This window comes from Lissotriton helveticus, chromosome 3_1 (assembly GCF_964261635.1).
Source record: "Lissotriton helveticus chromosome 3_1, aLisHel1.1, whole genome shotgun sequence".
Lineage (NCBI taxonomy): Eukaryota > Metazoa > Chordata > Amphibia > Caudata > Salamandridae > Lissotriton > Lissotriton helveticus.
The window spans coordinates 2,076,989,644-2,077,016,037 of NC_136061.1; the positions used below are offsets into that span (position 1 = coordinate 2,076,989,644).

General features: G+C 45.1%; 1 protein-coding gene across 6 annotated transcripts in view; it reads left to right on the top strand.

The window, feature by feature from the left end:
• The window catches only part of POLG (DNA polymerase gamma, catalytic subunit), a 575,771-nt gene that overhangs the window by 285,088 nt on the left and 264,289 nt on the right, over nt 1-26,394 (top strand). For all 6 annotated transcript variants that reach the window (XM_078683205.1, XM_078683206.1, XM_078683203.1 and 3 more), the window contains exons 9-10: nt 13,527-13,662; nt 24,023-24,247. In XM_078683205.1, the coding sequence (XP_078539331.1) occupies nt 13,527-13,662; nt 24,023-24,247 (361 nt within the window). The remainder of the gene's footprint in view (nt 1-13,526; nt 13,663-24,022; nt 24,248-26,394) is intronic.

The window sequence follows — 26,394 nt, forward strand, 5'->3', positions numbered from 1 at the left end:
GTGCGTCCTGCCCTAGTCCAAATTGGAGTGCACAAATTGTGGACTCGTGTAAAATTAGTGCGTTTCTTTTGTTCAAAGAAAAAACCTGTAAAAACAGGGAAACAAAAACAAAAAACAGGAAGGGGTCACATACAGGGGTTGACAATACATATGTGCCACATTAACATATATAGCCATACTGAGTCAATAGATGATGATAAACCTAAGTTGTGAAACAGAGGGATCCATCTAGTTGTGCTACAGTGCTACAGTGCTTTTACTGGACTGTGGCTGGTCGCTACTCGAATGGTGCCAAAGAAGTGGTGTCGACCTAGTTTTGGCATCTCTGAATAGCGAGTGAAAAATAATGGCGGCGTATAGTGAGTGATCTTTATTTGGTGTTCACGAAGTGAACAGCTGCTGAGATTTGTGAGCAGTCGTGACGTCGCTGTTTGTGAGTTGCGACTGGTATAATGTTTTTGCTTACGCTTCCTTGCGGTATTGCCGCTTCATGGGCACCTGCACTTCCAAGACGGCAAGAGTCCGTCTCCTTAAAATCGATACGTAGCAAAGGAGAAAAAGAGAAAAGGTTGCCCGATTTTAGTTTCCTGGCAGTATTTTGCATATAGCATCGCCAGCAGGCTTTTTTTCAACTGGGAGGAAAAACTTGTTTCCTTCTTTTAAACGATCACGCATTACTTACTTGCAGCTTCTGATCATCAGGCGGTAAACCTACTTGGTTCCGGCTGGCGGTGCCCCGAGGAGTAACCGGTGATGTCTGTGGCTACCGGTAAAGTAAAGTTTAGAGCGCTTCCTGGTTGGGCGTGGCCACGTCACGTGGTGTGATCACGTGAGTCGCCATTAGCCAATCAGGGTATCTCAGAGGGAGGCGCTCCCGAGTGATGTCAGCGGTCTCAGCAGAAACGACGGGGACAAGGCTTTTGTTTACGTTTCTATGGAGACCAATCACGTTCATATTGCGATCGATTTTTAAGCATTTCGAAGGGGGTTTGCATTTCCAAAACCAGTTAAGGATATATTTACAACGGATCAGCGGGCAGAATCAGAATTCTTAATCAACCATATTGAATGTATAGTTTTATAGTCTTTGTTTTTGCTGGGTGTTACAAAAATTCATGGACACATCATGAAATTACTTGTATTTGGACAGGTATTCATGTTATTACACTGTTCCACGGGATATTATCGTTCAAGCCTGACTTGTGGGAAGATAATCTGTAGACCCATCTTTGCTCTTTTTCAAAAAGTCGTTGGGTCAGGTTCGCTCCTGGCTTGACTTGCTCGATAATGGTCCATTCTAGGTCATCTGGTGTATGGCCTTTTGAAAGAAAATGTTCAGTGAGTCTTGTATTGGTCTTTTTGCACCTAATAGTGCTTCTATGCTCGCCTATCCAGAGTTTTATCTCCCGGCTCGTCATGCCCACGTATCTTAGGTCACACGGGCATGTAAGCATGTAGACAACATTCTCACTGTTGCAGTTAGTCTGACTTCTGATAGTCCAGGTTTTGTTAGGTTCCAACTGCAATGTTTTGGTGTTCTTCGTGTAAGGGCAGACGCTACAAGTCCCACATTTATAGTGGCCTGTCACTCTTGGTAAATCCCATAGAGTTGTTTGTGTTTCTCTTTCTGGGGTTGTCTTTTTTGGTCTTGTGTTGACCACTCTGTCCTTTATGCTCTGTGCTCTTTTAAAAGAAAACAAGGGTTTTTCCCACCTCAAATTGCCAGTATTCAGAATGTTCCAGTGTTTTCTGATTATTCGGGAGACGTCATTGGAAATAGTGTTATAAGTAGTAACACATGTCAGGGGTATTTCTCCTGCTGTTTTATTCGTCTGTTCCAATAGACCTGAACGTGGTTGATTCCGTGCACGTTTTTGGCTTTTTTGGAGAATCTTAGTCGGATATCCCCGCTTTTGCAGTTTTTTGGTGAGGTCCTCTGCTTGATTCTTGTAATCTGCAAGTTCACTGCAGTTCCTACGGAACCTCAGATATTGGCCATATGGTAGGTTCTCACGTAAAGGTCTTGGGTGGAAGCTTTCGAATCGTAGCAGATTATTTTTGGCAGTTGGTTTGTGGTGAGTGACAGTTGTTAGTTTCCCTTCTTTTTTCGTGATTGTTACATCAAGAAACACAAGTGTATCTGGACTTTTTTCATAGGTGAAGCGTAGATGTTCATCAGAGGTGTTGATCCAGTTAAAGAAAGAGTTTAAAGAGTCCTCAGTACCTTTCCATATGGTCAGCACATCATCGATGTATCTGCGCCATATCAGGATATTTGAGCTGTAGGGGTTTGTTTGACCGAGGATGTATTTCTCTTCGAAATCATATACATATAATCCCGCTATGCTCGGAGCAAAAGAACTGCCCATAGATGTCCCACCTGTCTGTAAGAAGATCTGGTCTTCAAACTCAAAATAATTTCTTTTGAGAGCCAATCTGGCACATTCCAAGATGAACTCTCTGGGGGTTCTGGACGTCCACTCTTCCTTTTCAAGAGCTCGACTTAGTACATCCAGTGTTGCATCCTGAGGGATACTGGTGTACAGGCTCTACACCATACACCAGATGACCTAGAATGGACCATTATCGAGCAAGTCAAGCCAGGAGCGAACCTGACCCAACGACTTTTTGAAAAAGAGCAAAGATGGGTCTACAGATTATCTTCCCACAAGTCAGGCTTGAACGATAATATCCCGTGGAACAGTGTAATAACATGAATACCTGTCCAAATACAAGTAATTTCATGATGTGTCCATGAATTTTTGTAACACCCAGCAAAAACAAAGACTATAAAACTATACATTCAATATGGTTGATTAAGAATTCTGATTCTGCCCGCTGATCCGTTGTAAATATATCCTTAACTGGTTTTGGAAATGCAAACCCCCTTCGAAATGCTTAAAAATCGATCGCAATATGAACGTGATTGGTCTCCATAGAAACGTAAACAAAAGCCTTGTCCCCGTCGTTTCTGCTGAGACCGCTGACATCACTCGGGAGCGCCTCCCTCTGAGATACCCTGATTGGCTAATGGCGACTCACGTGATCACACCACGTGACGTGGCCACGCCCAACCAGGAAGCGCTCTAAACTTTACTTTACCGGTAGCCACAGACATCACCGGTTACTCCTCGGGGCACCGCCAGCCGGAACCAAGTAGGTTTACCGCCTGATGATCAGAAGCTGCAAGTAAGTAATGCGTGATCGTTTAAAAGAAGGAAACAACTTTTTCCTCCCAGTTGAAAAAAAGCCAGCTGGCGATGCTATATGCAAAATACTGCCAGGAAACTAAAATCGGGCAACCTTTTCTCTTTTTCTCCTTTGCTACGTATCGATTTTAAGGAGACGGACTCTTGCCGTCTTGGAAGTGCAGGTGCCCATGAAGCGGCAATACCGCAAGGAAGCGTAAGCAAAAACATTATACCAGTCGCAACTCACAAACAGCGACGTCACGACTGCTCACAAATCTCAGCAGCCGTTCACTTCGTGAACACCAAATAAAGATCACTCACTCATAATACGCCGCCATTATTTTTCACTCGCTATTCAGAGATGCCAAAACTAGGTCGACACCACTTCTTTGGCACCATTCGAGTAGCGACCAGCCACAGTCCAGTAAAAGCACTGTAGCACTGTAGCACAACTAGATGGATCCCTCTGTTTCACAACTTAGGTTTATCATCATCTATTGACTCAGTATGGCTATATATGTTAAATGTGGCACATATGTATTGTCAACCCCTGTATGTGACCCCTTCCTGTTTTTTGTTTTTGTTTCCCTGTTTTTACAGGTTTTTTCTTTGAACAAAAGAAACGCACTAATTTTACACGAGTCCACAATTTGTGCACTCCAATTTGGACTAGGGCAGGACGCACCTTAGCGTGTGTGGACCACCCAGTTCAATATCATGGTCCTGACGAAAACCAATGAATAATACAATGGTTGAAACATGTAGACCTTTTTAACCTATAGCATCTATCACATCTCACATAGCACACTTAGCTATTTTGATCAAACACTAATCATACCACCGAAGCCTACCTAATTAGGCCTAGGTGCAACACTTTTTTAATTAGGGTTCAAGCACTCAAGAATAAATACTTGTAGTGAGTAGTGTTGGCCCTTTTTTAAAATCACTTGTTTGATCGCCCTGAACACATAAAAGAAAAACGAACCAGCTCCACTGTAATCAGGTGTCGCAGCACACCCTATAGGCACTCGGCCTATGGGGTGGGACCCCGATGATGAAGCATGTCACCAACTAGGTTGGTGAGTGAGGGGTCTTCTATAAGGATATGTATTATCCTAAAACAGGTTGAGGCACATGGTGTTGAATTGAGCACATAAGCCCATATCCAGAGAAACCTCTTTTTTGTTCTCTCTGTTTTGAGTGGATACTCCTCCATTGTTTTTGTAATTAATTCCGGGGACCAGGAGTTCTCAACTCACATTGATAAGTGAAAAATTCCCTCACTCTCTCTTTTGTTATTTAAATGTCACTGACCATGTCATGAATGATGTAATATGTGACATCATCAGCAGTGGATTGCAAGTGCGCGATATATAGTTAGTGCAACTAACTATATATGGAATTTCAATGGTTTTGTGTGAGTAAAATAAGGTTTTGTAAATGCTAATTCCTAACTATATATGGTCTATAACCTATGGTTTTTTCAGTGAATATATATATATATATATATATATATATATATATATATATATATATATATATATATATATATTTAAAGTCACAAATTGGGCAGCACAACCGGATACTTTCAAGAAGCTTTATTGCTCAACACACAACACCCCACCAACGCGTTTCAGCCTCACGGCTTTTCTGAGAAAAGCCGTGAGGCTGAAACGCGTCGGTGGGGTGTTGTGTGTTGAGCAATAAAGCTTCTTGAAAGTATCCGGTTGTGCTGCCCAATTTGTGACTTTAATTGAATTTTGGGCTTTGATCCAGCCTTGGGGCGAGCACACACTGTGGAGCGCTCCGAATGCGGAAGGATCGCTTTGTTTGGATATATATATATACATACATACACACACACCGCTTCCCTCCTTCCCCTAGCGCTGTTGTACTTCACTAGAATAAAACAAGGATATGTAACCCTAGGGTTTGATGGCAGTAAAATTATTTCTGAAACTCTCCTGCTTAAGTACCAAGAGTATAATACATTGATTTTGGAATTGATTTTCTTCTGCTTGAATCACAACATGGTTCTCTTTGCTGGACAGTTGTACCAGCAGATGCAAGTGACCACCACGGGCATGTGCTTCGCCCGTAGCTATGCAAAATTATTAGTAGACTGGTGGGAGAAGCATGTGTCCTGGGTGGAGGAGAATGATTGATGTGTGGGGTGCTTGGCCCTTTGGGCGTGCTATATTGACGATTTGAATATAGTGTGGAAGGGGCTCCCGAGAGGCAGCTGAGGAGTATATTGAGAAATGTATTGCTTTCACCCTTAACCTACATTTTTACGAGCCATCCATCAGAGTGCTTCATCTGCAATTCCAATCTGGTGTAGACAATTGATGAGTATGTGTTGGGAGATGGTGTCAAAAGCTGCGGAGAGATCCAGGAGGATGAAGGCAGCTGATTCTCCTCTGTCGAGTAGTGCTCTGGTGTCTTCAGTTGCTGCAATCAGGGCTGTCTGTGCTTTGATTGGATCTGAAACCTGATTGGGATGTGTCCCGCAATTTGTTTCTTTTCAGATGATCAGTGAGTTGGAGGTTGATGGCTTTTCCAGGACGTTGGAGGGTAGCAAGAGGGGTGAGATTGGACGGTGGTTCTGGAGATCTCTGGGGTCTGCTGAAGGTTTCTTGAGGAGGGGTCTAACGTGTGCTTCCATGCATCGGTAAAAGTGGCTTTAGTTAAGGAGGCGATGAGGATCATGGGGAGCTGGTGGCTGATATAGTTGTTTCCGAGGTTGAAGAGTTGGTGGGGCATGGGTCGGTGGGTGCTCCTGAGTGGATGGCGTTCATCAGTACGGTGGTTGTTGGTGAATTGCGTTGTTCCTATCCAGTGAGTGGGTGGTTGTGGTTGATGGGTTGCAGAAGAGGTCAGAGGGTTGGGGATTGAAGTTTCTGTAGATGATTGCTATCTTGTTGTGGAATTGGTTGGCGAGGGAGCCTCAGAGTTTCTGTGAGGGGGATGAAGTTTTCTGTGGCTGACGGGCAGGTGAACTCTGACAATGGTGAAGAGTTCCTTGCTTTGGTTGGGTCTGGTTTCGATCTGGTGTGTTAGGGCCATTCATTTTTGTGACTTTTAGCTGGTGGTCGTAGTCATTGACGGCCGATTTGTAGGCACTTGATCGGTGTCGTTCTTGCTGGTTTGCCATCTTCTTTCCAGTTATTTACACCTCTGTTCTGCTGCGCTAGGTTCCAGTGTGTACCAGCGGGCTCGTTTAATGGGTCTGTGGGGTTTCGCTGGTTGGTGGTGGCTCACTGATCCATCTGAGAGTTACCTTATTGGGCCTAACTACCTTCTGAAAGCCTCTAACTCTATCACCATCTGTTCCTCCTTCCATTTGGGCTTCCACCAAGGCAAAGGCCTTCTCCAGCTTGTTCAACTTTTTCAGTATTGAATCAAATTCTTCCATCATGCCATTTTATTCTTCTACCAGGTCCTCACTGAAGTGACTTGTGTCCTCTTCTGACTTCAGCACCTTGCTTAATCTGCTGTGCAACTAAAAAGTGTCTTCATCTTGTCTATTTTATGATTGCTTTTGTGCCATTTTATGTATCAAGGAATGCCTTTATCTCTTTACAACTGAAACACTCTTGGAAATTTTGTCTTTGGCTGCTCCTTCCGCAGGTGCTACCTGACACACTCTGGCCTCATGCTTTATCGTTGGTCGGGCTAGTGACCACCCGCCAACCCCAGTTCAGCTGTTGTCTCCCACTGCCAAACAGGGGTATCCTCCCCTCTGGTCTTCTCTGGCAGCACACCCCGCCAGAGCCCAAACCACCCCCCTCTCTCAAGGCAGACGTGGGCCACTGGTAGGTCTCTACAACGTAAGAATCATTTTATCTCCTGCCCTGTATCACGGGAAGATGCACCCATTGTTTTCCCAATTATTGCCACAGGCTCCACCACTGTTTAGCTGGAGGTACCTCTGTACCGTCTCACCTCTTCATCGTGCTCAGCCTAGGATAGTGTAAGTCTGGTTTACTGCCCTAAGGCCCAGAAAAAGGAGCAGCACATGGAGTTCAAAATAAATGAGCCATTTGCAGTGGCTGCTGAGCCCTGCTTCGTGAGGAGCATTTGATTCTATGGAATAGTCGTTCGATGGAAGCCTATTTTCTGTTGCTGATCGCTCTGCTATAAGTAAACCCCACTTCCAGAATAAGAATAACTTGTAAATGTCTCATCCTTTTGTCATAAGCAAACACACTATAGAAGTTCCACATTCCCAATTTCTTTTCTCCATTGAGATTGAACCATTGGCATTTAAACTGTGTTAACTCCCTACTCATAGAGGTCACTTACTTAAATCCATGTGATTAATGTATTACTTTTATCATGAAACCAGAGACAAACCTGTGTCCGTGACCAGAGAGATTATAAAATATAGTACATATTCTGGTGTGTGCATTCATTTTGGCAAATCTGAAATGTTCCACTGGCCGACATCACAAGACACCTTAGATGGTGTACTAAGTAAGTTACATACGCAGGGGTTAAAATACATCAATTTCACTCACACCCTGTGATTTCACTCACAGATAATTATGGTCCAGTGTCAGACAACCCCTCCACTCAGCGTCAGATGGACAAGGTTACCACCTTCCATGGCTGGCATAATAGCACTTCTAAACTGCAGTATTTGTTTACTTTAAGAAGGCACCCCTCAGAATCTTTGGAATTTGAACCATTAACCTACCTGATAGGAATAACAGGACACGAGAAGGCGTGTTGCTAATTATACAGCATGCCCTTAATTCAGTTACTAGAAGCGAGGCAGAGGGGCCAGTCGGAGGAAATTACAGATTAATGCTGGCACTGTTGCTCGCGGACAATGCTCATTTCTCTCTACCACAAAGAAAGAGTGCTACACATTTAATATTAACATCGGCTGTACAATATGTCAGCAGACATGCTGCACACATTCGTTTTTATCAAAAGCGTAGTCGCTGGTGTCCTAGATGACATAGCCCACAGGCTGATTTCTTCATCTAGTGTGGACTTGCCCAAGTTGCGGCTATATTGGAGTAAAGTAATGAATGTACAATACGACATCATGGGTGAGAGTCCTGGCTCCTCTTTCTAATAACCCAATCGGGAAATGTTTGAGACGAACTACGTGACACAACTCAAATGCTTATCGCTCTGCTGTTTTTACTTCCTAAATGCACTGTGTGGATGTGTAGATTCGGACGCCCAGTAAAAGCTCGGGTCACCACTATCAGTCACTCCATTGCCAAGTTTACACCACAGTACAACCAGCCACGTCTAAACCAAGAGGCAGATGAGCTCCACTTAGCGAATACTTGAGCGACAGAGAGGAGAACTCAGGCTAGAATGCAACATGAAACACTAGGACAACCCACCCCACCTTTCATCTACTGTTTGCTGACTAGGTGTTATCTATAAAATCTGGGCAGCTGGGAATAGACAATGTTTGTGGCAACACTGTTGAATAGATAGTGATAAACATAACAAAGTGACTAATGTGGACATATAGTAGCAGTTTACAAAAAATGATAATCCATCTGAAGCACCAGTTGCTGTACTGATTTTGCCGTTACGTATAGTTGAAGCGAAAAACAATAAAAGTAAACGTTGAAAAAAATAAATGCCTTAAACAATCGTAACTAGTTTTCAAGAGTCTGGTTTTGTAAAATGCTGAATGAAATCAGGAGCTTTGTTAATCAAGGTGGGTGTTCAGTAAAACCTCTAGTGTGCGGTCATTTTCAGCATGATGCACGTTTATTAGTGTGGCTGGGAGATACGATGTTAATCTTGTTCTGTCTGGCGAACAGCACAGATATATATATTTTTAATGTTTGGCAAACATTACTCGTGACTTTTTTCTACTTTTGTTTTTTTAAACATTTTTTATTGAGTTTTTATGGTACCACTGGCCAAATTGCCGCACAAATTCCAATTTAAGGCAAGTTGATGAGTTACCAAACATGGTAATAGCATCTGGTATAGTTTGTATATAGAACAAAAAAGAAAACCAGAACTTTACGCTGACTTCCCACCCCACCCACCGTGGCAAGCAAATTTAGATACAGATGTATATTTAGAGAAACAATACAATATGTCATACATTATGGCCCATGTGAGAAGTTGGCCTGGCATATGCTGTCCACTATTCTAGTGGGTACCTTGCACCGGTCCAAACAATCCTTATTGATTGTAGGTTTAAAGAGAACCTATGTAGAAAGCTATCCTAGTGGTAGCTGTGGAGAGCAGCCTTCAGGCTAAGTCTTGAAGGAATGTAAAGCTGCTTGTTTTACCAATCTATAATCTCATGAATGACCAAATGAAAGGAGAACTACACCAGGTATATATATCAAATATATGTATTTATTCTATACACATCCCTCTAGTCTAGCAATTAGCCCTAGGGGCGTCACAAACCATATACTAAGAAAGTGGTATAAGAACCACGACTGACATAGATACAAGGCCTAGAGCCTGTAGAACCGCTGGGGCCATCAAGGAACCACCCATGGTAGTGACACAGGGGACCCACGGGGACGCGTGCAGTGTCTAAACACTGCTGCAAATCACCATTAACTTCTATGGGGAAAGTCGCGGTTGGAAACTTACAGATAAAGGCCACTTAGAAGAGGACTTGGAGCAAACACCTTTAGAACTAGGCAGTTCTAGAGTCAATACCCACGGGAGCACCGGAGTAATCGAGTTACCTCACCCAGGGAAGCCGGGTGCATAGGTGTCTTTTGGTGGCAGGTTTCGTCGTCGTTTTCAATGGCGATCTGCTGCAAAGTGCTGCTGGCGACCAAGTCGAAAGCTTCCAGGTGGATCCAAGGGTAGATCGAAGATCTGAAGTACCTGAAAGCAGAGGGGACAGAGTATATTGAGTGCTGAAGTGTCGGATTCCGGATGGGACCCAACAAGCCTTGGCAACAGCAACCCACGCAGAAAGCAAAGATTGGCTACTGTGCAGACCAGCAAGGTCTAAGGGACTCACCCTTTGGAGGGGAGTCAGGGCACGTCTGGAGCAACCAGGAAAGCCCAAGGAACAGAGGAGTTACCTTTGTGGGGACTCACCAGTCGACGGACCAGGGATCGCGAAGGAGCCTCGAGCGGAAATGCTAGGAGCGGGCCCACGGAACACTCATGGAGTGTAGGCCCACATTCTTCGGTGCAAATGGTGCTCGGGCCTGGACTATAAGTAGCCAATGCACAACTTTGGGAAAGCTCAGGAAGTCGATGCACTTGCAAATGTGCTCAGTGTCCAGGAGTTCCGGTCCCATGTCACTCGTGAGGGCAGCGTGTCTCAGCTTTGCTGGGATCTCGTGTCGGCCTCTGAGAAGTCTGGAAGTCCGTGTCCTGAGTCGCAAATCCGTCAGGATCCAGCGGGAGCCTGAAAATGCAGACCGGCAAGATGCTTCTTTGGTGCCTGTTTGAACAGGGGAATCACTCCTTGACCCCAAGGGAGATTCTTTCATCTTCTAGTCGAAATAGAATGTCGAAGTTCTAGGATATATGTTGCAGAGTTTCGACCGGGGTAATCTAAAGTCCTAAGGACTGGGTTCCTGTACCTTATACTAAGATAGGGGGTTGGACTTGGGTGGTTCCCGGGAGGGGGATGGTTACAACCCTTTCCCTTTGTCCAGTTTCGCGCCAGAGCAGGGGCAGAGTGCCTCTGTAACCGGTTTGAACTGGGATATGCACAGGGACACCAAGTGTGCCCCCAGCATTGTCTGAAAAGCATTCTCTGAATGCACCCACCCAGCCCCAATACACTAAAGCCTGTCTGGGAGGTGGTTACACCTCCCTGTGACAGGAAACCTATTGTCGAGGTCACCCCTGCCAGAGTTTCGTCCAGCAGCAGGACGTCAGACTTGTGTCTGTGACTGCAGCATACATTTTGTGATGCTGGGGCTCTGTTAAACTATTACCGGTTAGGTAAGTGTGTACATGTCTTCTCCCTCTAGAAAGGTGGAATTCTACCCCCGCCACCAGGACTGGCGGGGGGGGTAGGATTCCAAAGTGTATGACACCAAACACGACATGTTTCCATACAACCATTCCAAAGTTAGCATTAACCGCGAGGTTATAATGCACTTAAGAGTATATGGTCTGGCTGCATCACAGAACAGCTACAGGGAAGTTTTTCCGAAAGCTGCAGAGGGGTCCTGCTCATGCATTGGCACCCTCTTACACAAAACCAAGCACTCTGCCTTCAGGATTGACAAGGCCTGCCATAGCAATGACTTATAGATTTATATATGTCAGTGATTAAAGGTAGATATAGGTAACCTATATCTTAGTAAGGGGTGCATGCACCACCTTACCCAGGCTGCAGTAGCAGACCTGTGGTGCCATTTTGGAAGGCTTCCCAGGGATGGCATAATACATGCTTCAGCCCCTGGTAGACCTCTGGGGTACCTATGCCCTTAGTACCTAAGGTACCATATACTAGGGACTCACAAGGGTAACCCAGTAACCAATCTGGAGTGTACCTAATGTACATGCAATCAATTTAGAGAGGAAGTGGCTAGGCTAGGGTACTGGTTAGCAGGGCCCCAGCCACACTAAAGTCGAAAAACAGTGAAACACCAGCAAAAAGGGGGGTAACAGATCCTACTCACCTACAGCCCATGACATTCCAAGGAAGCTGTCACTCATTGGGTTTGCGAAGGAAGAGGGGGAAGGTCTATGCCCCTGTATGAAGCCCAGCGAGTCCATATTTTCCTGTGTTTTTGAGTGCAACCCAGCACCAGATATCTTTTCACGTGTCTAGTTCCTTTCGCCATTTCCCTATTGTCTAAAGATAGCATGTATCACCCACAGAGCACTCCATCACAAGACTCCTGGATACCTATCTAAGAAAATTGAGCTATCTGGAGGCAGCAGACCGGCTAGAAATGCCAAAGAACTGGTGCTGCGTCCAGCCATATTCAGAAAGAAAAAAACTTATGACAGAGCGTTCACAGGAGCTGCCCCCAGAATCTGGAACTCACTCCCTCCAAGCATTCCTAATACCTTAACATTTAAGCGTGAAGTGAAGAGCTTCTTAATGAGTAAATACCTCATATAGACTAGGTTATGGTTCACTATGGGATCCAATTCTATCCTCAAACTAAATACTACCTCATCAGAAAGGGAAGGACTGACGTGAATTAGATGAAAGATAAACATTGGTTTAAAACTGAAGACTCTCCTTTGTAACTAAAATATATACCAATTGCTACCTCATGTCAAATGAACTCATACAGTTACCTCACATAGTAAACTATATAACCGCTACCTCATATGTACGACGAAAAGGACAAATGACATAAACTATGCTGTATAGTGAATTCGTATTATAATCGACTAACCTGAGTGGAAAGTATAGTAACCTGAGTGGATGTATAGTAGTTATATAAGCACTAACTATAGCCATATAATTATCTATCTCATAACTATTTGTTGTCTGATGGTTAACATCATGTTGATACTTATCCTACTTCTATGTGAAGCGCTCTGATACCCACGGGTCTTGTTCGCGCTATACAAAACTTTCAATAAATAAATAAATAGACCATATGGAAGTCTCATCGCGAAGGCCGGGCAGAAGTGGGTTAATGTTGTGTGCCCATGAGGTCTTAGGACAAGGAGACATAAATATACCCAGGTATTGAAAGCCTTCTGTGACGTGTTTTAACTGTCCTACCACATACTGGAAACAGTACAGATTAGCTTTTTTCTACTTTTAAAGTTACATTGTGCCTGCTAGGGGTCTGTGTTTGTAGTCTCGTCAATTTCTCCCTCATGTCGGCCACCATTTTCCTTAACAACCTCTGTCGTCTGGAACGTTTTGACTTCCACCAGACTCCTCATTGGCTAATCATGCACTGAGTTCCAGTGGCTCTGCTTGCATTGGTACAGGTGTTATCAAACTGAACCTTCTGGTATCGAGCAGGCACATCCTTGCCAATATCTGTAATCTGCTGGATGTGCTTTGAAGCGTGTGGCAAGCGGGTCCATGGTTTCACCGTGACATCTAACACTGTGAAGCCCTCCCTCTTTACATTGTTATCTGCATTTAATAATCAATCCACCCTGATTCACCATTTGAATGGACACTATGCGGTCGTGTGAAGTTATTCTCTTTACAACAAAATGTGTCAGCAGCATTTGTTTTATTGCCTTCCATGCTGTTTGAATTTTGTGGCCCTGATTCAAGTATTGCCATCTGTTTCCTTAGCCTGGTCTACACATATACATTAACGTTCTCACCCAAGAAACCCTTTTAAATGAATTAGTGTGATTTGGAAAGATGCACAAAGTAATGCGCACAAGTTTCAAAGGTGAACTATTTTTTTTTATCTGTAGCTTACACAGATCCTGGACCCCCCACTGAAGAGGAAGAGGCCAAGCTGCCAGATTTCAGAATCTACCTAGAGAACTTGAAGGAGTCCACCGAAGCTTCGCAGCCAAAAAGACATCAGCATTTGCCTGGCCACCCAGGGTGAGTACTAATCCCAGCATGATGGACTCGTGAAGGAGTTGGGTTAGAGAGGAATAGAAAGTAACATGGAATACCTGTGTAACTTCTCAGAGACAATCGTGACGCTCTTGTGTAAGGTGGCTGTAAGAAGGATACATTCATGTTTGCGAATGCTTTTACGGAGAGATTTCAAAGTGACACAGCGAAAGTCCTGCGAGACGAGAGATAACACACAACACAGCCACAGTAAACTGTTGAAACCGACTCAGAAAAAACGGAACATTAAAAGGTATTTAGAAAGCAAAATCGAATAAAAGAAAAGCAAGTCCACAGTGGATGACAGTGAAACACCTTTTTAATATTGTTGTATTCATCTTTGAATAGGAAGAAACAGTACATTAGTTTGGTTCAAGGATATAAAATTATCCCTTTACAATGATATTGTTGTCCATGCCATTAAACAATAAACATTAAGTATCTGAACTGGTCATTAATGATAGTCTTCTCACCGTACAAAGTCCTGCTAGTCTCCATGCTAGCCATAATCCCTATTCAGGGTTAGGGCAACAATATAATAGAACAATAATCAATGAATTCCATCAATGTATGTATATGAATAATATTGGCCAATGTAATGTTTGCTCATTATGTTACATATAGGGACATAGGCTATAGATATTTTGTCTGTTGTTGCATATATTACGGTCAGGCTACTCCTACAAAAGCATCTTGAGTTAAACATTTATGGAGTTCTGTCATCAATATCTTTTTAATTCCATAAGTATGGTGTCCCAGATGTTTGTTTCACTATCCCTTCCATTTTTCTGACATTGTCATGGAAGAGCTGCAGATAGTTAAACACTTAAATGTTCCGTGGACCTTACTATCAAATTGCCTTAGTTTCTCAAATAATACCTCGGTGTGTAAAACACATCACTCTGTCATACCTCTGTCAAATTAAACATTCAATTCAAGTTTAGAACTCAGTGGTAATAAAGTACTTCCCATTTTTGTTTGTGTCAGCAGCTGATACTCTTCAACTCGATCAGTCCTTTTCCATATCAGTACATCTGTACTGGTCAGTCAGTTGTACTGGTCTTTCACTATGTCTTGCACCTGAGTGTCTAAATACACCACCAATCAAATACGAAAAGCACATACGCTTCAACAAAGAGAGAGATAGCGTAAAGTATCACTCTTCAACTCCTTCTAAATATACTTAAACAACAAAAGAGTGTTCATGGGTGTGAACCCAGGTGAAATAAAAAGTTACACTCACCAAAGAGAAAATGGGGTTAGGAAAGGGTTAATGAGGGGACAATTCTTGTTTAGTATGAAGAACCCTCACTCACCGACCTGGTCGGTGACATGCTTGATCATGGGGTTCCCACCGAGTAGACCGAATGTCTGCCCAGTATGCTACAACGCCTGATGTTACAGCGGAGCAGGTTTTTGTGTTGTGAATAGTGAGAAGTGAAGGTGTTAAAAGAAAGCAGTCTGTGTCCCAAAAAGGCTTTTTATTAGGAGACCAGCTTGCGTTCGTTAAAAACAAGTGAGGCGGACGCCAAAAGGTCACAAAATTGAACCAATAGTGTCCTTAGTGTGAACAAAAGGTCGACATGTTTCTGCTCAAAGTGGCTTGTTCTACCGAGCTTTCATCAGGACCAGAGAATGACCCCAGGCGGTATACACACGCTAAGGCGTACCCTGATCTCTGGATTGAATTAGCTGTTGGAACTAACTCACGGTTTAGTGCACAATCCTGGAGTTTCCCAGCGTCCAATACCCTGTGAAGAGATAAAAGATATGCAGCACACGGCAACATAAATGTTAATCCATCGCTCCCCACGCAATGAGTGCAAGCTCAAGCTTCCGCTTGCAACCGTGGGTTCTCGCTCATACATCTTTCACCCTTAAAACCCCGTATGGTGCCCTGTTTAGGCAGTGTGAGTTGAACATATTTAAATTATGGTGCAATAGTGAATTATAGCAATTGCACAATCTATCATGCATGGTTGGCTTGTAAGCATGCATTAAACATGACAAAAATTCCAGTCTTAATTAAGTTCACTAGGACAGAGATACCGTTGTTATGGTCCTGTCTACTAGGTTGGTATGGTTAATCAAGTATTTGCCGTATCCAAAGTGGAACAGCCACCTCAGTATGGAAAAACGTGTTATAATTGCTGAAAAGCCTTACTTGTAGACAAATGATGTCCCGCTTCTATGGGCTCCCAGCGGGGGTAACCTTCACGCCAAATTTATCCTATAGAAGCGTAAAACAGAATATAGAGTAGTGTTACTTGTTCGTCATCGTAACATTATTCCTTCATAGTGCCTCGTTCTCTTAGTATTGCAATGTTGTTAATCTACTTGCCGAAAAAATGTATAATCACCACAAAATTTGCTGGTGATGCCGAAAGTTGGAAAGAAGAAAAGAGAGAAGAAAGAGCGCTCGAGGCTCCCTGTGGTGCAGGTCATCAAACCCACATGGCACCTCTTTTTATAGCGACTCCCTATTCTTGGGATCAGCACATGTGGGAATGAGTGCCTAAGCTGATCACCCTGCAAGACAATGATACAGGTAAAGGGGCATATTGAACCTGCGCCGCTTATGGGATATCGGACAGTTCATTCCACAATATCCAAGCACGTAGCACTTAAACTATCTGATAGATGTGACTCAACACTTACTTCAAATTTGACGGGAGCCCTCTTGCGAACCTGCTCGTAACGCGTCCTTGGCCGAATGTTGCCGTAAAGGCACACCACGGAAGCTGAAGTGTTCAAAAGCGGTCACGTGACCGTGACGGTATTAAATGGGCTGGCTCAAGACACTGGCTGTGTTTCTTAAAGGGGAAAGGTCTAAACTCTAAAAACTTTGAGTGCCGCTACCGTGAACACAGAAGATGACCAGACTCAAGCTAAAAATGTAAAAAAAATGTAAATTGATACTTGTATAGCGCACTACTCACCCGCAAGGGTCTCAAGGCGCTTGTACGAATACCGCTGTGAAACCCATCCTGGCTTTCCCTGTGAGGTGTCCACTCCTGGGCACCCCCAAGGTGGAGGCCAGGCATCCTTAGCGTTGTGGGGGCCGTTGTGGAGATTAAGCAAGCTTTTGCCCAGAGTTGCAGAGTGGGACTCCATGATTGGAATAGGCACCGAGGCGAGAATTATCAGGTCCGTGGAATTTTTGAGTTCAAGACCCGCCGAGGCGGGGAATTCGAACCCTGGTCCCGGGCTAGACCTCTGCATCAGGGTCTGCTGCTCTAACCATTGAGCCACACTACTCCACTAAAAGCCCCAAACGGGTGCTAATTTTCTCAGAAAACAGCAATGCGGGCTTATATTAAGTGTTCGTTTCTATTGTATGTTGGTGATTAAACAATCAAAGTGGGAGACTCTCACACAACTAAGGGAGACAGTCTACCTATGTCAGGACCGCGGTATAGGTTTAGCTAAGTGATTGCTCCTGTTACCTTGATTTTGACCTAAGGTCAGGGGGCATTATATCTCCTATCTTGTCCATGTGTGATGTCCTGCCATAGTATCCCATTAATAACAGTAAGTAGGGTGAGTGTTGCAACAACCCTACTAATAAAGGTGGACTAATGCTCTTGTAAGGCTATGGTGAAATCTGGATCTTTGGACTAATGAAACCCTGTAGGGAAGCTTATCACCGTTGCATCACGGTGCCCCAACGGATATTATCGTTCAGTCCCGTTTGGTGAGTGGACAGACGATAAATCCACCGTTGCTCTTTTTCGAACCGGAGATCATGCGACCCTGAGTAGTTCTGGAGTTGTTCTATTATGGTCCATCTGACGTCTTTAAGGGTGTTGTCGAGTTGCAGGAAATGCGCAGTCAGTTTGGTAGTATTCCTTTGACATCTTATGTTGCTGCGATGTTCCCCAATGCGCTGTTTCACTTTTCTTGTGGTCATCCCCACATATCTTATCCCACACGGACAGGCAATCAGGTACACAATGTTGTGCGAGTTATAATTCGTGTGTTTTTGTTGGACCCATTGTTTCCCCTGCTCCAGGTCCAAGAACTTTGTCGCAGCCGTGAGGTGGCATATGCTACAACCCCCACACGGGTAATGGCCCGTGATGGGTGGAAGGCCCCATGCATTCAGAACAGTGCGTTCCTCCCCCTGTCTTTGGTTGCTATGGCGCGTATGGACCAGTGAATCCTTAAGACTTCTCGCCCGTTTGTAGGAGAACAAAGGTCTAACCCTGTCATGGTTGTTGCTGGTTAGGATTTTCCAATGCTTGTTAATGGAGCGACTAACCGCATTAGAGATGGGGTTATATGTCGTGGCGCATGTCAACGGTATATTTTCTGCAGGTTCCTTGGGATTGTCCTCCAAAAGGGCGGCTCTGTTTTGATTCCTAGCTCTTTTGCAGCTTTTTTTTAAGATCCGCTCAGGGTATCCCCGTTCTTGTAATCTTCCAGTAAGTTCTTGTGCCTGGTTCTTGAAATCGGATAGCTCACTGCAATTAAGTTTTAACCGCAAGTATTGCCCGAATGGGAGATTCTCTCAAAGAGGCCGTGGGTGAAAACTTGAGAAATGTAACAGGTTGCACACTAAGGACACTATTGGTTCAATGTTGTGACCTTTTGGCATCCCCATCACTTGTTTTTAACAAACGCAAGCTGGTCTCTTAATAAAAAGCCTTTTTGGGACACAGACTGCTTTCTTTTAAAACCTTCACTTCTCACTATTCACAACACAAAAACCTCCTCAGCTGTAACATCAGGCGTTGTAGCACACCTGGCAGACATTCGGTCTACCCGGGGGGAACCCCATGATGAAGCATGTCACCGACCAGGTCGGTGAGTGAGGGTTCTTCATACTAAACAAGAATTGTCCCCTCATTAACCCTTTCCTAACCCCATTTTCTCATTTCTCTTTGGTGAGTGTAACTTTTAATTTCACCTGGGTTCACACCCATGATCACTCTTTTGTTGTTTAAGTACGAAAAGCACATAACCAGATTCCTCGATATTTCTTGATATTGTTTGTAATTGTCATGATAGTCGTACATGGAAAGGATCAGGTGAGATACTTCAATACAGGTGTATTCAACGGGTAGCTCAGCAGCTACTGGTAACTCACTAGCTGCCAACAATAGCTCTTGAAAATGGAAACTCAGCTAGGATGCACTGAATCTTAACTCAAAAGTAGCCAAATTAAATCAATTTTCCACAAGGTAGTTATCTCAGGTGTGCACCCTGTGAGGGGGCTCTGCCCATCCACCCTATTCAAAAGAGGAAAAGAGAACTAGGATAGGTGTCCTAGACACTGGGTGCAATACCACGAATCACTGTAAAAGTGTGAACAATGTAAACAAAATGTGGGACATATTTATCACAGTTGATAAGAACTTAAAACCATATACATGAAAATGAATCAATGAACACAATTCATAGTCCAAGCAATAAAAAGCATTGACTGTTGCTCAATCTGTTTTATTTTTAAATGATGCAGGAGCAATAGTATTCTTCTAAAGAAACTGAATTCAATGAGGACATAAGATGATGCAGTCAAAACAGTTGATCCCAATGCATTTCGGGCATTACAAAAGCCCAACATCAGGGAAATCTGTAAACAACAATGTCAAAAATAGTTGTATGTATGACTTGAAAATACCAACATAAAGTATGACAAGAAAGGCTCAAACATTGGCAGGACATTTGATCAATGAACTATCTACACAAAGGAACTTTACATGTAAAACTATGTTCGTGAGAAAAACCTCAGTAACAGGTGTGTAGTCGAGTGGACGCCACGCCGGGTTTTAAAAAAGTGCGGAAGTGCCATGCAAAATGTATCGGTGAACACAAAGGAGGGACTCACATGTACCGCCAGTGGCCGTAATCAATAAGGATTGGGGGGAAAAAAGAGTGACTTTACAAAGTGCACAAAGCTACACGAACAAGACTTGAGCAATATAAAAGAATAATAAAGAAGATACGAAAATGCCTAGAAATACACAGATAGCAACTGTGACACAATGTAAATGAAGTTTACCTCTTTCTCTTGACCTGCTACTTCCACAAGAGAAACCCTGAATTCCTGGTTTGGCACTGATTTGGACAGTAATTATGATGCAGTGATAAGATTAGTCAGCCATACCATGAAGAGAATTGGTATGATGACCTACAGTCCACAGTGAGGACTCCTTTCATCCCCTGGTCCTGCCACTGAAGAGGGCACTTCTTATGAATTGATGATGCTCCACGTGGCCAAAGTCTTTGACCTGTAGCTCCCTACCTTGGAGGTCAAGACCAGTCTCTTAATAGAGTTATTTTCTTCAACCAGGGCAAACGTCCAGTGAACATCTTTCGTCTTTCAATGAGGCACTTAAGGATACCTTGTCGCATGGGCCAAACCTTGCTCTGGCGACCCCGAGTCAACCGCTATATTGCATGACGCCACTGTCCTGCCCTGGGTGAACTTGCATTTTTTATCTCAGCGCCCCTCACCTGAAAGCTTGGTGGTGCAGGTATCTACATGCAGGATAAACCCAAACACATTCCAACTACACCAGTTGATAGGGTGTCAAGGCGGGTATCCAGTCATCCCTCATGGACATGCCCTTTGCCTGGACTTACCTGTTTGAGGACATGGCAGATTCTGCTCTGGAGCAGTTTAAGGATAGTAGGGCCACAGCATGGTCTTTGGGCTTTTCTGGCCTGCCCTGCCAGCCACGAAAGCCTTATCACGTCTTTCGCAGGTTTGGTAGAGGCCCCCCATACCATCAGCCAATCAAACTCCAACAAGGTGGCCAGCAGTTTTGCAGTCAAGGCAGTGGAGCCCACCACCTCGGCGGTAAAGGTCAATAGGCCACCCAGTCCACTCTACCCTACAGCACCAACTGCCTAACCCTTTTAGAGTGCTCTTAGTGGAGCACAGCACCCCTTGTGAGAGACAGGATTCGATGATTCTTGCCAGGTTGGTAGGCCATAACATCAGACAGGAGAGTCCTGTAAATTGTTAGGCGGGTATACCCTACCCTTCCTTTCCGTGCTGCCATAGAGAGGGTGTCTCCACCAAAAGTAGGTCCTAGTTTTATTCCAACTATTTTACAGTGCCAAAAAGGACAGAAGCCTTTCTCCTATTTTAGAGCCGCTCCCTTTTGATGCCTATTTCCATATACCCTTCCTGCAAGCCCATGAGCGTTACCTCGGGCTTGTGGTGGGATAAAAGCATTTCCAGTTTTCTGTGCTCCCCTTTGGTCTTTCCAGTGCCCCCAGGTGTTCATAAAAGTGCTGGTGGTGGTAGTAGCACACCTTCAGAGGTTGGGGTGTCCCAGTCTTCCCCTTCCTCAATGACTGGCTATTGAAGAGCCGCTTGCCCCAGACAGTCATCAGCCACCTACGAACTACAGCAAACCACCTGTCATCTTTGGGGTTCACTATCAATGTGCCAAAATCACACCTGACTTCTCTTCAGTTTCTCCTCTTCATCTGAGACATTCTGAACACGGTTTGGTTTCATGCCTTGCCTACAAAATAAGTAGTCCAGGACATGCAGGCTATGATCCCGCTCTTTCAGCCTCTGTCCTGGATTTCCGTGATGTCAACTGTGAGGCTACTGAGACTGTTAGTCTCATACATCCTGCTCGTGCGGCACACCAGTTGGCTTATGCGAGCTCTGAGGTAGGATCTTTAGTCTTAGTGGACCCAAGATTCAAGGGAACCTCTCCGATCACGTCATGACCTCAAAGGAGCTCAGCCCTCAGTGCCTAACAGTAAACGAGTGGCAATTACACCTGCATGTTGCGCAATGTCTCCCACCCAAATGCAGAAAACCTTGGCTTGATCTGTTTGCCAACACAGAGAACGTGCAATGTCAGCTTTTCTGTGTGTTAGGAGTTCCCAAGATGTCTCTCACTCGGAGACACCTTCCGCCTCGAATGGAACTTGGGACTCCTTTATGCCTCTCCACTGATACCACTCCTGCCATTTTGGCAGCCAAATGTGCCTTGACAAAAACTACATACAACTGTCGTTAAGATACATTTGTGGCATTCTGCTGTACGTGGCAGGAAGATCCCCTCAAGGCAAAGTTATCTGATATTTTGTTTTTGGTTTTTTGTATCTAACTCATCAAGGCTTTGCCATAGGCACATTTAAAGGATACCTTTCTGCTCTTTCAGCCTTTTTACGGATGGAGGATCACTTCTCATTGTTTAAGGCTTCTGTTGTTATGTGCATCTTTTTGAATGGTTTACAACATATGTTTCCTCCTTCTCTCTTTGTCATGCCACAGTGGGACCTTTGAGCCTCTTCACAGCTGTCCCATGCAACTTCTTTCCCTCAAGACAGTGTTCCTCATCGCCATCACATTGACGCAGCATGTCAGTGTGCTTCAAGCTCTGCCTGTCTACCCACCATACACCACCTTTTTCCCAGACAGTGTTGGTTTTTCCCAAAGTTGTGATTATGTTGTACAGTGGTCAAAACAACACCTTGCCGGCATTCTATGCTCTGCCGCACCCCTCTGAGGAGGAGAGACTACTATTTTGTCCCCAGGAGCGCTCTTAGCTTATATGTAGATGGTACTAAAGAACACCAGGTGTATGAGTATTTCTTTGTGGGATTCTCAGAGCGAAAAGATGCAAGACTGTGAAGAAGAGAACCATCTCCCTCTAGATCATGCTTTGAATAAAGTTCTGCTATGCACCGACCAAAAAGCAGCTAACGGAAAAACTGCATACTAATTCTGCCTGAGGCAAACTTGCTACCACTGTGTTGTACGAGTACCTGTCTTGAACATGTGCCAGTCAACGACATGGGCGTTCCTCCACACATTCACGAAGAACTACTGTCTGGACAGTCAGGTTCGCAGAGAATGACATTTCGCCTGCTTGGTCCTGCAGGACTTTCTGGCTTGAGTCCTTTCAAAGACCCACCTTCGATAAGTACTGCTTTGGTATCTTCTCAAGTGGTGAGGAATATGCAACTAGAAGCCTTTTTTATTTACAACTTGCTTAACTTAATTAACGATCTTTCTGGCAGAGATTCTATCTAGCCGCAGGTTCCTCACCGCCTCGCTCATCTTCCCCGTTCGCTTCCTCACTGCTTCTCTCACCTTCCCTGTTCTGTGATTGGACTCTATCCCTTAATAAAATCCCAAATCTAAGACTCTGCACACTGCTCACAACCAAACTGTTGTTGGGGGTCTGCATCTGAGGATGCGGACAGCCTCAAAACCAACTGATGCCAGTGCGTATGAGTGTCACCTATATGGGCTGCCCATATTAGTTCTGGAGTGCAACAGTGTCATTCTCAAGCCGCATGGGACCACCTACAAGCGCACAGTGGTATTGCTAAAAAGTTTCCTAATCCAGCCTGACACCTGGAGAATATTCAAAAGGGGAGGAATCTGTGGGTAGATATAGTCTCTACCTGACAGAGCATTACAGAAGGTAAATAACTTGATCAGTTAGGAGGATTGGTAGTGTGGGTTGTAGGGTGCTGGGTGAGGCACATGGAGAGATCTTATCTTGCAGGTGATCATGTGGTGTGGTGTGGTGTGGTGGAGTAGGGTGTCTGTCCTAAGGCGCCTTTGGGCACTAACTGGCCAAAACAGGTCATGCTCTTGTCTACCATTAGGTGGGGTTGCCTGGGTAGTAGATTGAAGTGGGGGAGAGGCAATACGTGATGTCTGCTTTTCTAGCTTCTTTTAAATATAGTTTCGGTGGACACTTCCTGTACTGATGGAGGCTACGAAATGCAGTGATGTTACTTCCTGCAGACATGTTCGGATGAATCTTAGTGAGCAATGTTAGATCTGCATATGAAATTGTATTTGTAATTCCCAAGAGATAGCAGCATGTAGAAAAACATTTCATGACTTGCAGAGGAGTTTGTGGATGACGGATAACAACAATGCAAGCAGTCTCAGTCATCAATTAATGTCAGCAAATACTCAAACTATGCATAGAGCTTTGTGCAATCGTCAATTTCGAAATGCGAAATTAATATGGAGAGAGGATGTGGCCAAACGGCTAGAGCAGTCGACCTCGAAGCTGGTAAAGCGGGTTCGAGTCTCTTCAGGGGCGCTCAACATCCTGTGATTCTGTGCAAATCACGTAATCTCCCCGTGCCTAACAAAACGAATGTGTCCGTCTGTAACGGAACTGGTGCTCATGCTAAGCGCTCTGATAGCTTCGGTTCATTTCGCGCTTTATAAAAACTCCCCCCAAAAATATTGTAATATGTTTTCTTATTAAGTATTTCAAACAATGTGGTTTCTTAGAATCAGCATCATTATATTTCGCATACAAAAAATGCCTTCAGAAACCAGAAGGGTTTGTTATTTGCAAATGACTGCTGTTGTTTTACTCCTTGTCGTTTTTCCCAGATGGTACCGCAAGCTGTGCCCCAGGTTTGGTGACCCAGACTGGGTCCCGGGCCCGAGCCTTATGAGTCTGCAGATGAGGGTGACCCCAAAGCTGATGAGGCTGACGTGGGACGGATTCCCTCTGCATCACTCTGACAAGCATGGCTGGGGATATCTGGTTCCAGGCAGAAAAGACAACCTGTCTGATAGTGCCCAGGACACAAATTCAACAGAGTTTCCTTACAGGTGAGAGCATCTTTAAGTATTATGTATGCACATAAGTAAAGAGGAAGAATGTAAACGCTTAAGAAAAGGGGAAGGAATTATGCCATTTCCATGATTTCTTTAGAACCTCCTTGTTGGGGAACTTATCAACTTTAGGGTTTTGTATTTTCCCCATAATGGTCATTAATGGAAACACCCAAATAGCTCACTACAAAGTCCTTGTTCTGCACCTTTTTCCAATGCTAGAGCAAACTCCTTCTCTAATGCAGAATGTCTTCTTTGAGGACAGGCATCTGACACCGCTGGCCTCCATGCACTGGAAAATCTTTCCTTTAACCTTATTATTGAACTAAGCCTTGTATCAGTAGGAAACTCTTTAAAGCCTTTCTTTTTCCTCAACCCAACGAGACCTCATTCGTTTTATTTATAATGAGAGTTTTACGGTTTCCATGTCTCGATGTACCTTGCAGCAATTGAACATGTGTATAGAGCTGTCCTACAATAGACAACAGCACTCCGAAATGTGACTGTCTATGCCTAAAACAGGTGACTATGCCACATAATATTATTCCAAAACCAGAGATACACGTGTTGGGTTCCTATAGTTCTGAACGTACCCGTCTTCTATTGATTTATTATTTGTAAGTCCCAGCAACAAGCTTTCCTTATTGTTATAAAAGCTGTTCAAATATATTAAAGTCGTTTTTTAACACATATATATGTCCCCAAAATAGGCATGTGTAAAATATGTATTTAAATATATTTTGTATTTGGGGGGGCGGAGCTAGCTGGCGTCCATGCAAGACGCGTGAGCGCTGAGCTCCTCGCCTGTGCCCCGCCAAACTTCGTCAAAATCATCCTTCTGACACCCTGCCAGCGCTCAAAGTGGAAGCGGACCTCTGGACTGGGCTCCGGTCTGGTGACGGCCCTTTGCCCGGCTGAGATCCGGTGAGGGGAAGATTAGCAGCGAGGCGGACGGCGCTGGGACGGACCAGGCCGCGATCCCCGGACTATCCTAGGGGGCTGCCCGGGCTGCGTCGCATTGCGTGCGGCTCGAGGGGCAGAGGCGGGCTCGGCCTCCTTCAACAGCTGCTGCTCGGCTGGGCCTGGTCGGTGCTCACACGACTGGCTCTGGGCGGTGTTGGAGCGGATCGGCTCCCGTCCTGTGCAGCCTCGAGAGGGACAACAGTAAAGGCGTGGGAGAGGCGCACGCTTGCTGGAGGGAGGCCCAAGTGACCTGCTGGTCTACCGGAGAGGCGCCCTGTTTGCCTGTACCTGGCCCTACGCTGAGAGAGGAGCACGGCGAAACTGTGAGTGTACTGCGCCCTGGAATTGAGGTGGGCCGGCTGCCCAGTATACGAGAGGTCCAGGAGGGACACTGTTCGGGGTGGCGTCTCGGAAGGAGGGCCTATCTGCATCCCGGTGCGGACAGCCGCCATCTTGTGCACCGGGCTTGCTGCGTAACACACCGGCCTGGAGTAGCCGCCTCAACAGCACCCACTGCTTTCCCACCTACCAGCCGCAGGTGGTGCGTTCCTGGCTACTGGGCACATCGACCGCATGACCACCAGGAACGCCATGGGAAAAGGCGACAAATCCCAGCCCAAGCTGTCGTTCGACCAACGGAAGGCGAAGGGGGCTGAAGGGCCAGCTCCGGCCACGTCGCCGCGTCCCGCCGCCTCTGAGAACTCCCTATGTTTGGAAATCCGCGATATGCTGGGGGTTATGGAAAAAGGCCTGCAAGACAGCATGGCAGCGATCAGTACTAAAATTGATGCCCTGACATATCGGATGGACCGCATGTCCGAGAGAGTCGATAAACACGCGGAGCGGCTGGACATGGCGGAGAGGCGGCTGACGGAGGCGGAGGAGGCCCAGACGGAATGGGATAAAGACCGCAAGCAGTTCGGACGACTACTCCAGGTCATTCAAGATAAGACGGAAGATTTGGAGGCGCGTTCGCGGCGCTCCAATCTACGCATTACGGGAGTGGCGGAATCCACTAGCACCGGTAAAATGGAGCTGTTTGTTGAGAAACTCCTTCGGACACTCTTAGGGGAGGATGTCTTCTCCCCTATGTTCATTGTCGAGAGGGCCCATCGCACTCTGGGGCCGCGGCCGCAACCAGGACTCCCACCGCGACCAATCATAGCGAAGCTATTGAACTA